Source organism: Bufo bufo, chromosome 6 (assembly GCF_905171765.1).
Source record: "Bufo bufo chromosome 6, aBufBuf1.1, whole genome shotgun sequence".
NCBI lineage: Eukaryota > Metazoa > Chordata > Amphibia > Anura > Bufonidae > Bufo > Bufo bufo.
The window spans coordinates 15860425-15873494 of NC_053394.1; the positions used below are offsets into that span (position 1 = coordinate 15860425).

The 13070-nt window shown below is 41.3% G+C and overlaps 1 protein-coding gene across 2 annotated transcripts in view; it reads left to right on the forward strand.

Annotated features, from left to right (window-relative positions):
• The window catches only part of SORCS1 (sortilin related VPS10 domain containing receptor 1), a 647341-nt gene that overhangs the window by 603757 nt on the left and 30514 nt on the right, over nucleotides 1-13070 (forward strand). The window contains exons 24-26 of one of the 2 annotated variants that reach the window (XM_040436033.1): nucleotides 3975-4074; nucleotides 10801-10906; nucleotides 10987-11150. In XM_040436033.1, coding sequence (XP_040291967.1) covers nucleotides 3975-4074; nucleotides 10801-10906; nucleotides 10987-11150 — 370 coding nt within the window. The remainder of the gene's footprint in view (nucleotides 1-3974; nucleotides 4075-10800; nucleotides 10907-10986; nucleotides 11151-13070) is intronic. The other variant, XM_040436034.1, reaches the window with a different exon arrangement.

Consider the following 13070-nt stretch of genomic DNA (forward strand, 5'->3'; position numbering starts at 1 on the left):
TGTTCCCCGTAAGAACTTCCTTTTTTGTGGTCAGGCTGTCCATCTAGCCTTGTGCATGCACAGAGGATCCTGCAAGTCTGAACAGTTCCAAGATAGGCAGATTGAGTTTCCAACAGTGCTGCACCTTGGACTGTCCGTGGTGAAAAACCTGTGGGCTGGCATAGATTTGAGCCATAAATTATAATCAAAGTTTGGGAATGAGAAGACCCTGCCCTGTTCTGCTACACCCTGACAACTTTAAAAATGAAAGTGTTACATAAAATTCCAAAAAGGCACTTTTTTTGTGTGCTAAATATTGCTTGCACTAAAATGTGCACATCTGATACATTTTCCCCTAGAGTGCTACATTGCCTTGCAAAAGTATTCAACCCCTTGACTTTTTTTTCGTATTTTGGTGCCCCACAACCTGCAATTAACATGGATTTTTTGAGGATTTGCATAATTTACAGAACATGCCCACAACTTCGAAGATGTTTTATTTATTTTTTTGCTGTGAAGCACATGCCTTTTTGCAAACTCACAACTTATCTTTTTGTTTTTTGCTGAAAGTAATGGCTTTCTTCTGGCCACTCTGCCATAAAGCCCAACTCTATGGAGCGTACGGCTTATTGTCGTCCTATGTACAGATCCTCCAGTCTCTGCTGTGGAACTCTGCAGCTCCTCCAGGGTCACCTTAGGTCTCTGTGCTACTTCTCTGATTAATGCCCTCCTTGCCCGGTCCGTCAGTTTTGGTGGATGGCCGTCTCTTGGCAGGTTTGCTGTTGTGCCATGTTCTTTCCATTTGGTTATGATAGATTTGATGGTGCTCCTGGGGATCATCAAAGATTTGGATATTTTTTTATAACCTAACCCTGATTTGTATTTCTCAACAACATTGTCCCTTACTTGTTTGGAGAGTTCCTCGGTCTTCATGACCGTGTTTGGTTAGTGATGCCTCTTGCTTAGGTGTTGCAGCCTCTGGGGCCTTTCAAAAAAGGTGTGTATATGTAATGACAGATCACGTGACACTTAGCTTGCTCACAGGTGACATCATTTCACTAATTATGTGACTTCTGAAGGTAATTGGTTGCACCGGGGCTTTTTATAGGTTTCCTAACAAATTTTCTGTTTTCTATTTCTAAACAATAGTTTTATTTATATATTTTTCTCATTTCACTTCACCGACTTAGACTATTGTGTTCTGATCCATCACATAAAATTCAGATTAACAAAACAACTTAAGGCTGTGATGTAACGAAACACGAAAAAAGTCAGGGGGCTGAATACTTTTGCAAGGCACTTGTAGTTAGATGGTAGCTGCAATAATGGATATGCCATCACTTCAAAAAGAGTAGGCAACCCCTTTAATAGAAAAGTACATTTTGCTGTGTAGACTGCTACAGATTGAGCAGAGTCATCACATTATTATTATAGGGTGGGCAGTCTAAAGAGAATTTTATTTTACCTCTGCGGTCCTAGATAATACAGGAGAGTAACCCTATACACAAGCACAATGTTCTGCATACAGCTTCTCTGTCACCCCCTGGTCTCTGATTTATCAATTTTCAAAAATGTACTACAGTTTTTGCCACCTTATAAAATTATGCATTATGCGGTGCCTGCTACACCAGTAAAACAGTTAGTAATATAATGTTCTTAAAGAGGACCTTTCCCCTCTCCTGACATGTCTGTTTTAATAGCTTTGTGCATTCCCCATGTAATAACAATTCTGGAGCATCTATTCTTATGGCTCTGTGTTGTGCCGTTCCTTTATTATTTCTACTAGAAGTTATGAATGAATTGCTAGCAGTCTGCAGTAAGGATACAGGGGGGAGGTAACCAGTCAGGGGCGTGTCCCTGCACAGTCTAACAATGGCAGCACTGATTGGATAGAGTCAGACTGTGCAGGGACACACCCCCTCTGTACCCTTACTGCAGGCTAATACTAATTTATTCATAATTTCTAGTAAAAATAATAAAGGAACGGCACAACACAGAGCCATAAGAATAGATGCCCCAAAATTGTAATTACACAGGGAATGGATGTAGCTATTAAAACAGACAAGTCAGGACCGGTGAAAGGTCCTCTTTAAGGACAACAACAATGTATTCATCTAGTCTAATCTCACCCATATTCCCGGGCTGATCAATTCCTTAGTATATCTTCATGGTGACCAGGGCTACATTTTTTTCTGAGGCAGATCTTCAAATCTCCTGCATCAATGTAGAGGAGATGAATGATACAATTCTGTCTGCCTGCAGCCACCACTAGGAGGAGCTCAGAAGTTTACTGCCCGTTTGTAGTATACTCCCTCTAATGGAGACTGTAGGTTGGCAAATTTTATTTAATTTCTCTTATTTAAAGGTCTTGGCCACCTTATAAAAATACATCCAAATGCCTACTTTGAGAAGGTAGGTCCTGGGGAGAAGAGGACACTGGCAGCTTCCGTCTATGACTAGAAGTCGTCTCAGCTCTGATCGTGTCTATAATAATAAACTGGGGAGTTTCCTTAATAATCTATCAAGTTTTTATATGAACATCAGCTGGTTGTGGTGCTGTACATTAAATATATGTGTGAAGTGCAGTAAGTCTACTGTGTTATGTGCCACATGTGCAGGGGGTGGGAGACTAGGGGGCCCTGTGAGCCAGTCAAGCCTGCCCACACCATTAAAGAAGCTCCTTTATTATGTGACACTGGTGTTTGTTTTCTTTTTTTTACACTGATTATATATATATTTTTTTTTTAAAGAGGAACAATGTTTGATAAATATAAATGACATTCGATTCGGCCGATTAGTCTAACTTCGCCAAGAAATTTGATTTGTTCTGATTTAATTTGTCACGAATCGCGATAGACCAGGTATACTCTGCCTAATCATATTCTTCCCACTTGGTGGCCCAATCTCAGTATGAAGGCTTGGAAGTTAAACAGCAGGGAGAGTGCAGGGAGAACATATCACCCTGTACAACATTCATAGCTCATCCGTTCTGTTAGGTGCCATCCAAAATACAGCGCAGAGCAGCATTCACCGTCTTTTTTTTACCGCCATTTGATGGTTCCAGGGGCTCCAATATTTTCTTTGTTCTACTCCTATTATCGAGGAGATGGAACCTGAAGCGATCGTGTTAAACCATCTTTACTTATAGCTACTATGCCGTCAGTGTTACTTATAAATAATCTTTATTATTCATTATGGTTTGTCCGTAAAAAATCTTGGCCGTCTGTGATTTGGGGACAGATTGACTGGCTGCACGGTATTACGAGTGATCTCGCATTCTTAGGCTACTTTCACATCTGCGTTTTTGCTGGATCCGTCATGGATCAGCAAAAACGCTTCTGTCATGCATCCGTTATGAACAGATCCGATTGTATTATATCTAAAATAGCCATGACGTCTCTAAAAGCATTGAAAGTCAATGTAGGACGGATCACTTTTCTTTTGTGTCAGAGAAAACTGATCCGTCACCATTGACTTACATTGTGAGTCATGACGGATCCATCTTGCTCTGCAAACTCAGGATGCACTGAAAATCGCTGCTTGCAGCGGTTTTGTGTGCGTCGCGGGAACACAATGAAACGGAACGGAATGGATTCTGTGCATTCCGTTCCCTTCAGTTCAGTCTTGTCCCCATTGACAATGAATGGGGACAAAACTCAAGCGTTTTCCCCCTCTATTGAGATCATATGACGGATCTCAACAGCTCAAAGGGAAAGCGCTGGTGTGAAAGTAGCCTTTGTAAAGTGTAGCCGCCAGTTTAGGAAAACCTGATTCGTTACCACGAAGTGAGATAAAAATCGGAATCGTTGCAAATCTAAGTTTTCCTAAACTTCTGACCGAATTCTGCTTTGAACGCTTCGCTTCACTCAACGCTAGTCATTACGGTTGTTCATTGAAGAGATTAGAAACTAAAAATACCTTAATTAATTTCTGGGGGGAAAAAAATAATGTTTTCCCTTCTGGTCTCATTGGATCTTGTTATAATATTTTCTTAGATCTCTGATGTTTTCATCAGCAAGCTTAATCAAGAGATGGTTCATTTCGAGCTGAAGCCCGGAGTCCGTATTATGGTTCATGTCGCCCATTTAACAGCAGGTAACAGGAAGGTTTCTATAAATTATTATTATTAATGTGCTGTGCGGAGACCAGTGACATTTTGCTAATCCTCATGCTAAAGAATGTATTATTATAGCTGATTATTGTAATTATTTTGATGAGGATATGCTCAGACAAGAAAAGTTAATGAATCGAGTTCATGAAATACATTTACTGATAATAATAATGATCAACAATTAACACTTTTTGAAAAAACTAATCCTATCCACACGCTGTGCCTTGTTCTGCTAGTATTACACTTCTTTCAGGAAAACCTAAAGCTACAGTATGGAACCTGCTCGTAGGCAAATTTGCATCTATAAGCACTTTGGGGGTCATTTACAACCTGATATATATATATATACCAGTTTTCTAGCATATATGTGTCGCAGATTGTGGTGCAAAGGTTATTTGGGCCCCAATCTATGACTTTTCCTGCTCATGCCAAGTCTCACACGTGGCATTGACATGGATAGGGACAGGCCGCCAGGCCCGTCTCATTTATCATTTTCTACGCCTGCTTTAGATATAGACAATGGTCAGTCTTACATTTGGATGCGCCACTGGTCTTAATAAATGACCCCCTTTGTGTTCTACCATAAGGTACCTGTCTGGTTGCATGAAATCAGTGTATAGAAGTACAGTATTGCCTCACTGACTTCTATGAAACCTTAATCATTGCTGTGTACAAGTCAGAGCTTATGTAGAGCCATAATGTTAATTACAAAATGTACAAGGAGAGACCATCAGGTAGGACCTTCTATGCACATCTGAAGGGATAGAGATGGATGCCTCACTATCTGTTTCTACATCATTTACAGAGAGAGACAGGGAGGCAGTACTATCTGTACCGGCATCATTTATAGAGAGACAGGGAGGCAGTACTATCTGTACCTACATCATTTATAGAGAGACAGGGAGGCAGTACTATCTGTACCTGCATCATTTATAGAGAGACAGGGAGGCAGTACTATCTGTACCTACATCATTTATAGAGAGACAGGGAGGCAGTACTATCTGTACCTACATCATTTACAGAGAGAGACAGGGAGGCAGTACTATCTGTACCTACATCATTTATAGAGAGACAGGGAGGCAGTACTATCTGTACCTACATCATTTATAGAGAGACAGGGAGGCAGTACTATCTGCTCCTACATCATTTACAGAGAGAGATAGGGAGGCAGTACTATCTGCTCCTACATCTTTAACAGAGAGAGATAGGGAGGCAGTACTATCTGTACCTACATCACTTACAGAGAGAGACAGGGAGGCAGAACTATCTGTACCTACATCATTTACAAGAAGAGACAAGGAGACAGTACTATCTGTACCTACATCATTTACAGGGATAGAAAGGTAGGCAGTACTATCTATACCTACATTATTTACAGAGTGAGACAGGGAGGCAGTACTATCTGTACTTACATCATTTACAAGAAGAGACAAGGAGGCTGTACTATCTGTACCTACATAATTTACAGATAGAGAGAGAGGGGGCAGTACTATCTGTACCTACATCATTTACAGGGAGAGACTGTAGGTATATTACATAAAGAAGGATCGGGTCATGCATCCATTGTTTATCTAATTAGTTTCAATTATGGTCAATCCAGATGAAGAAATTCTGGACAAGTCCGTCATTTTTGCATTGAATGAAACGGGATCTTGAAGAATGCTACCTTGAAAACCTCTGGCATATCACCTTGGCATTCCTTCGTCTTCCCAGAGTCCTTGATACTTAGATATGTACTTTAAATGTATTTAACGGCTGTAGAGGATACGTAAAGGCGAGTTCAGCGGCACGCTATATGTGTACAGATACGCGGTGACCTCTGGGTTCCTGGAATCTTCACATTCCATCAGAGTACGGTATTTCACAAATCTTATCTCAAGGGTACAAGAAGCTGACAATTATACGGCATTGTTGTATTGTGTACATTATTATCTGAACTGTCATGAACTAGAAATTCACAAAGATCTCTTGACCATGGACAGATGGGATCGTGACTTATAATATAAAGGTCAGACATGCTTGTTTTAACACGTGTGGGGGTCCAAAAAGCTCCATATGCAGAATATTCATAAAGCAGCAGGTTAGAAGTGTCTCAGGTGCCCCTGTCATGTAGTACTCCAGTAGTTCATTTTTTATTTGCTTGGAAGATGGTCAAGGAGGTACGGACTAGTGTGCTCCTATGTTGCCAAGGTGCCATTTACATAATCACGGAAAGATATCCTTAATTTTTCCCTGCATTGTCCAGAACCTTCTGCACCGGGAAGGATTTGTCACTTTGCCTATTACCTGCGATGTCCTCACAAGACGTGCCACAGGAGGTCACAATTGCACCACTTACCTTATGGTTCAGATGGTCCATAAATATACACAACTGAGAACTTCACCCTATGTGCGCGGAGCATAGACATGCTGGAAAAAAGGCCGTCCGCTGCTTTGATGCCAGAAAGACTTTGAATTATTATTTTTCTTAAAGGGAACCTCTTACATTGAAAACGTGACCATTCTGCAGGCTTAGTGTTATAGAGAGGAAGGAGCCTAGCACATTGATATGTAGGTTTGTAGGAGAAGATTCAGTACAAGTTCTAATGTATTCATTTAAAGCACATTCTGGGCGCAGGAGTCCAGTGGGCGGTCCGGCATACGGTAATAGGTGTCAGTCACTAAGTAGGACTATCCAGAATGAGCTTTAATTGCATAAATTACTATTTATGCTGAATCTTTTTCTACAAACCAAGAAGAGCAGCTGGAGCTTCAGCGCGGGGAGGAAAAAGATGACAAACATGTCTCTTGAGTGGGCCTCCGACCTAATTAATGCCACACCTTGACCAATACTACTAAATAGTAACTGACTAATATTATCGTACTGCCACTGAAAAAACACTGTACAAAGACCAATATTACAAATAATACCACAATACAACTACCACCAACTAGTGACTGAATATTACTGCCATACTGATACTGAATAAAATCCACTATACAAAGAGCAGTATTACCGCGACAGGTTGACCATACATATGCTGTATAAGTACATACATATGGGTCCGCGCCAGGCTTCAAAAGGCAGGTGTTTCACAAACAGGAAGATTTCATGGAGATTCCGCGTCGTCACCGATGCATCCCCAGTGTAACTCTCGATACCGACCAGCAAAGCTTTCTCCTTCAAGAGGAACAAATCATAGTGCAATACCCGGATTCTTATTAAAAGTAAGGTTTATTCTACAGTAGAATAAACCTTACTTTTAATAAGAATCCGGGTATTGCACTATGATTTGTTCCTCTTGAAGGAGAAAGCTTTGCTGGTCGGTATCGAGAGTTACACTGGGGATGCATTGGTGACGACGCGGAATCTCCATGAAATCTTCCTGTTTGTGAAACACCTGCCTTTTTGAAGCCTGGCGCGGACCCATATGTATGTACTTTTGCGTTTTATTGGAGAAGGGACTCACTCCAGCTTTTTGGGACTGCTGCTCAAATTGTTCCTGACACCACACAGAAACTATATTTGTGTCTTATATGCTGTATAAGTGAATGCAGTGTAGTAAATTCCACTGACTTACAGTTGGCACATGTATTCTCCAGTTGGAGTCTTCGTCATCTGGCCCAGACCACCATTATGACTTCTCCCATCCAGGACTTGTCTGCAGAGTTTGCAACAAACAGAGATATCTTTGGCTCCTCACTTTTCTAGAAGCTACGCCTACATTTTGCAACTCACATCTTCCCTCTAGAGATATCAATTGTCCTGGTCTGTGCCCTGGAAGATAATATTACTCCTTTTTTGCCCCAGACAATAATAATGCCCGGGTATCCCCCTTAAAAGTAAATATGTTCCTGTGAGTACTCCCTTAAAAAATAAAAATGCCCCATTCTTAAAAAGAAATAACACCCAGTGTGCCCCTCCTATAAAGTAATGGTGGCACACAGTAGAATAATTTCCACCTTTGTGTCCCGTGAAAAAAAATATTATACTCACCCCCAGTCAGCGCAGTGAGACATCCTCTTGCCTGTATAGTTAGGGTCCAAGTGCAATAATGTCATTGTGCCCCCTATGCCACAATGCTGCCACCTAAGCCAGGGCCCCGATGATGCAGAAATTCTGTAAAATGGAGGACAACAATACAGTTGTAAGCTTACTTACCTGAGTAGGCACCTCCATGCAAATGGACCCATTGCTGCTAGCCCTGCTGGACCATTGCGATCTACGCCTCTGCACAGACTTATCAATCTGCTCAGCTCCTCCTGCTCTAACATACACTCCACAGATTGTGTTGCATGCTCAATGTGATGGGTTCCCTTTAATCAAAGTGAATGAGAACCATCTGATTCCTCCCCCGTAAGAGATTGTGATCCTTACACATGTCAGATACCTTGATATTACTTATATTGCGATGCCTCTGATCAGACGAGGGCTCCCCGATGATATAAACAGATGTGGTGGAGTCTACAAGTAAGAGGGATATTATCTAGGGACATCTTCTCCAAAGGATGGGGCATTCTGATAAGAAGGTCCACCATGTGTAGCTGCTTATGTGTTACAAGCTCGCTTCTTAATAAGATCCTGGGGAATATCAATTCATGTTTTTGCATTCCATTAGCTGCAGAGCAGATGTTCCGCTTGCCCTGTTTGTGCATGTGCTGTACATTATAATTGAGTTTTTCCTCGGCTTATGCTGGATCTATTAGTCTGCAGGTATCTTTCTGAAGTATTATTAATGAGCTCCTCTTCCTCAACAATAGTCACTGGAGATCACAATGAACCTTTGAGGGGTTCTCTAACCTTTTACCATTGATAGCCTTACCAAGTTGGGAATGACCTCTGAGAGTCCTGCCAATCAGCGAATGAGATGAGTTGCAGTACCGTAGTCTGCTGTAAGGACAAGCGGTGGGACTGTGCAAGAACTGCAGCCCTGGATATTTGGTGGGGTCCTGGAGACTGAAACCCAACAGATCATGGTTTATTGTCATTTTCATTTGAAGAGTGGTTCTTCTGAGACTTAACAAAGGGCATGAGTGGTAGATTGGTTGAGGTCTGACCTGGCTTGCCCATATGGATGGCTGCGCCAGGTTCTGCAGCTTAACTCATTTAGTCTAATTTAAATGAATGGGACAAGCTGCAGGACCAGGCACAACCATGAGCCCTTCATTGTTCTAACTGGTGGGGGTCCTATAAATCAGGCTCCCACCAGTCATTGATGGTCTAAGCCTAAACTATCAGTGTTAAAATCTTGGACCATCGCATAAAAAGACCATTTCCACATCCATATCCAAATGTCTTCTAGATGCTTGTCCCTTGACCCTTATCCCACCTGCTGAGGCAGCCTCCAGTCGGAGAAAGTATGGAGGTGGATGAGCTTGGCTGTTTTTATAGAAGTGAATGGTGTGGCCACCTCTGTATTCAGTCCCGCCTGGCTATGGAGGGACTATCCTGTTGTTAAAATATATATATATTTTTTTCAGCCTTTTACTTACATTATATCTAGACCAGATATTTAGTTTCATATAGAGATGTGGAAGAAAATAGGATGAAAACAGGACAGTACAGGTTTCTCCTTAGGGAAGATCCAGTTGAACATTGCATTGTTTTTGGATTCCATATGGCACAGTATATGGAGATAATTTATGGACCCATGGATCTCCATGGTTGCTGGATTATTGCTTTTACAGCCCTCTTATATGCATGTATGAGGCCTTCAAAAATGAGCTGAATTACAGATGTAGCAAAGCTGAATTGTTACTTGTTAATTCTGTACTGCAACTTAGTGAGGTTCACACAAGGCGTTTTTAGGGAAAGTTCTTGGATTTTTGAAAAAAATTTTAAAGGAAAAAAAAACACTGCAGTCAGATGTTTGCTTGACGTCTCTACAAAATTATGAAACAAATGACAGAGTGTATTTTTGCATGTTATTTTGTTGCATTGCTTTGCCGTTATCAAATTTTGGCTCTTTTATTCTGGGGGGACGGACACAAAACTGGTGTGAAGGAAATGGGGCTAGGTCATACATAGCAACCAATCAGATTCCACCTTTTAGTTTTCAACGTTTCTTTGGAAAATGAAAGGATAAATCTGGTTGCTATGGGCAACTAATCCACTTTTCCTTTGCACCAGTTTTGTTAAATCTCCCCCAATACGCTTTAAACATGTTTTTTTTTTTCAGGTGTTTTTCCATAGACTTTTCTATAGGGAAAGAAAAAGTAAAAGGCTGAAAAAATGCGTGAAAAGCAGAAAAACATTTTTAACAAGCCTTCCAAAAAAAACAGCATTAAATAGTGTGCAGGTGCAGCCTTAAACATAATAGCCCCGTGACAGTGTGCCAATGACAATCTCAGCTCTGTGAATCTGTAAAGAAGTCACTATTTTACAATAGAAAGAGTTCCTAGAACTTACATATAAGCCCCATAGCTCCATTAAATCATCTTATGTCAAGTGAACAAGAAGATAAGGGGTAAGATATAGTAACCAATGACCTAGAGAACATCTATAATAATCTTCTTCATCAGTTCTCAAACCCCCCAACAGGTCTTATTTCCAGAATTTCGTTAGTATAGAACTGTTGGTATAATTATCATCATGACCTAGGTTGGAGTAGTTGATGAGAACTGCCTTCTAGAACTTGGTATTACATTGAGGACTTAGAACCTGATGACTTTGAGGGTCTAGAACATCTTCAGGACAGTTGGATAATCTTATAACCTATGATCTTTTCCAGCCCCTCTGGTGGACATGACTCCGAGTCACAGCGGCTCTGCCATGCTGATGCTCCTATCCGTGGTCTTCGTTGGACTGGCCGTCTTCGTCATCTATAAATTCAAAAGGTAATGACATTCCCGTTCCTTGTCTGAGCTGTTACGGCCATGACTGCCCAAAGCAATGACGTCTCTGTTGATGTTTTTAGGAAAATTCCTGGATATAATGTATATGCACAGATGCAGAATGAGAAAGAGCGAGAGACGGTCAGTCCAGGCAGTCAAAATGAGAACTTGTCACCTAATGTCCCTCACACTCAGCCGATGGGCCCTGAGCAGCTGTTAGAGGGCAAGTTGGAAACACAGCCCATAGGTAAATAAGTAGCTAGTCCTGATGATGGCTGTACGGGAACCCAAGTGACCAGTCTTGCCTGTCTGAATGACCGAGCACTCTGTATAACCCTTCTTTTCCGCTCTGAGACATTGTGTAATCTTCATTACTTATTCCTTCTGTCATATCCCTGTCTGCCGTAACTAACCCCGAGACGTGCAGGTAATTGATCCACCCTGGCTCCTCCACTGCTGGGTGCATCTGAACAAGGAAATGAACTCCTAACCAGGGCTGATTGTCATAATTCTAGCAGTCAGAACCGATCCTGAATTAATGAATGAATCACATTAAACAGAATAAGCCAGCTCAGGAGGTGCCATGAAAAAGGGTCTTAATAAAGATTCATTCTACATTCCCTTTCATTACTTGGAGCTAAAACACCTGGCCTTGGGAATCATAGCTTCTGGTTGTACTTTCAGTAGAAGATGGAGATTGGCCTTTGAGCTAGAAAAGCAATCTTAGGATAGTGAAAGTTAAATTCTAATACACAATAAAAAAAATGTAATAAACTTTGCAATACTCCTACAAGTCAAAGCTCTGTCTATCGTGTTGTGCCCCTGGTGCACATGACCAGGAGAACTGAAGAGAAGAACCCAAATGTGTGGGTCCTGAGATGTGTCACCAGATAACTGACTTTTTCAAGCAACATTGTTTTGTGATATTGTGTCATGAGATGTCTATTCTATATTTGTCTATGAACTGCAGCCGGACAAAGGCATTGCTAGCATGTTGTAATATTGTGTTCCGTATTGGCCTAGGGTTTGTTGGGCCGACCAGAGGAAAGTTTTCTCTGGGTCTTACCTCTATATCATCAATAAGGTCTAATAGGTTTTAACTAAAAAAAATAGACCCTAGTAGCAAGTGATTAGATCCAAAAGCAGATCCAAATGGGACTTTTCTTCTAGACCATTGGCACCCACTATGGCTTCAGAGCCTGTGCCCACCGGATCATCATCTGGTACTCAGGTGGGCCAGTCTGACCCAGATTGTGTAGAATTTGAGACGTGAAAAATTGGAGTTTCCTAATGTATTCAAGCAAAAGTATGGGGGGGGGGGGGGGGGCAACTCTGTAAGAATCAATGCCTGAATCACTGTAATTAGATTTAGGTCTGAAAGACTTCATAGCAAAGATTAAAACAACCATTATCACTGTAGTGTAGGGGCAGAATAGTGAGTGCAGCTCTGGAGTATAATACAGGATGTAACTCAGGATCAGTGCAGGATAAGTAATGTATGTACACAGTAACTACACCAGCAGAATAGTGAGTGCAGCTCTGGAATATAATACAGGATGTAACTCAGGATCAGTACAGGATAAGTAATGTATGTACACAGTGACTGCACCAGCAGAATAGTGAGTGCAGCTCTGGAGTATAATACAGGATGTAACTCAGGATCAGTACAGGATAAGTAATGTTTGTACACAGTGACTGCACCAGCAGAATATTGAGTGCAGCTCTGGAGTATAATACAGGATGTAACTCAGGATCAGTACAAGATAAGTAATGTATGTACACAGTGACTGCACCAGCAGAATAGTGAGTGCAGCTCTGGAGTATAATACAGGATGTAACTTAGGATCAGTACAGGATAAGTAATGTATGTACACAGTGACTGCACCAGCAGAATAGTGAGTGCAGCTCTGGAGTATAATACAGGATGTAACTCAGGATCAGTACAGGATAAGTAATATAATGTATGTACACAGTGACTGCACCAGCAGAATAGTGAGTGCAGCTCTGGAGTATAATACAGGATGTAACTTAGGATCAGTACAGGATAAGTAATGTATGTACACAGTGACTGCACCAGCAGAATAGTGAGTGCAGCTCTGGAGTATAATACAGGATGTAACTCAGGATCAGTACAGGATAAGTAATATAATGTATGTACACAGTGACT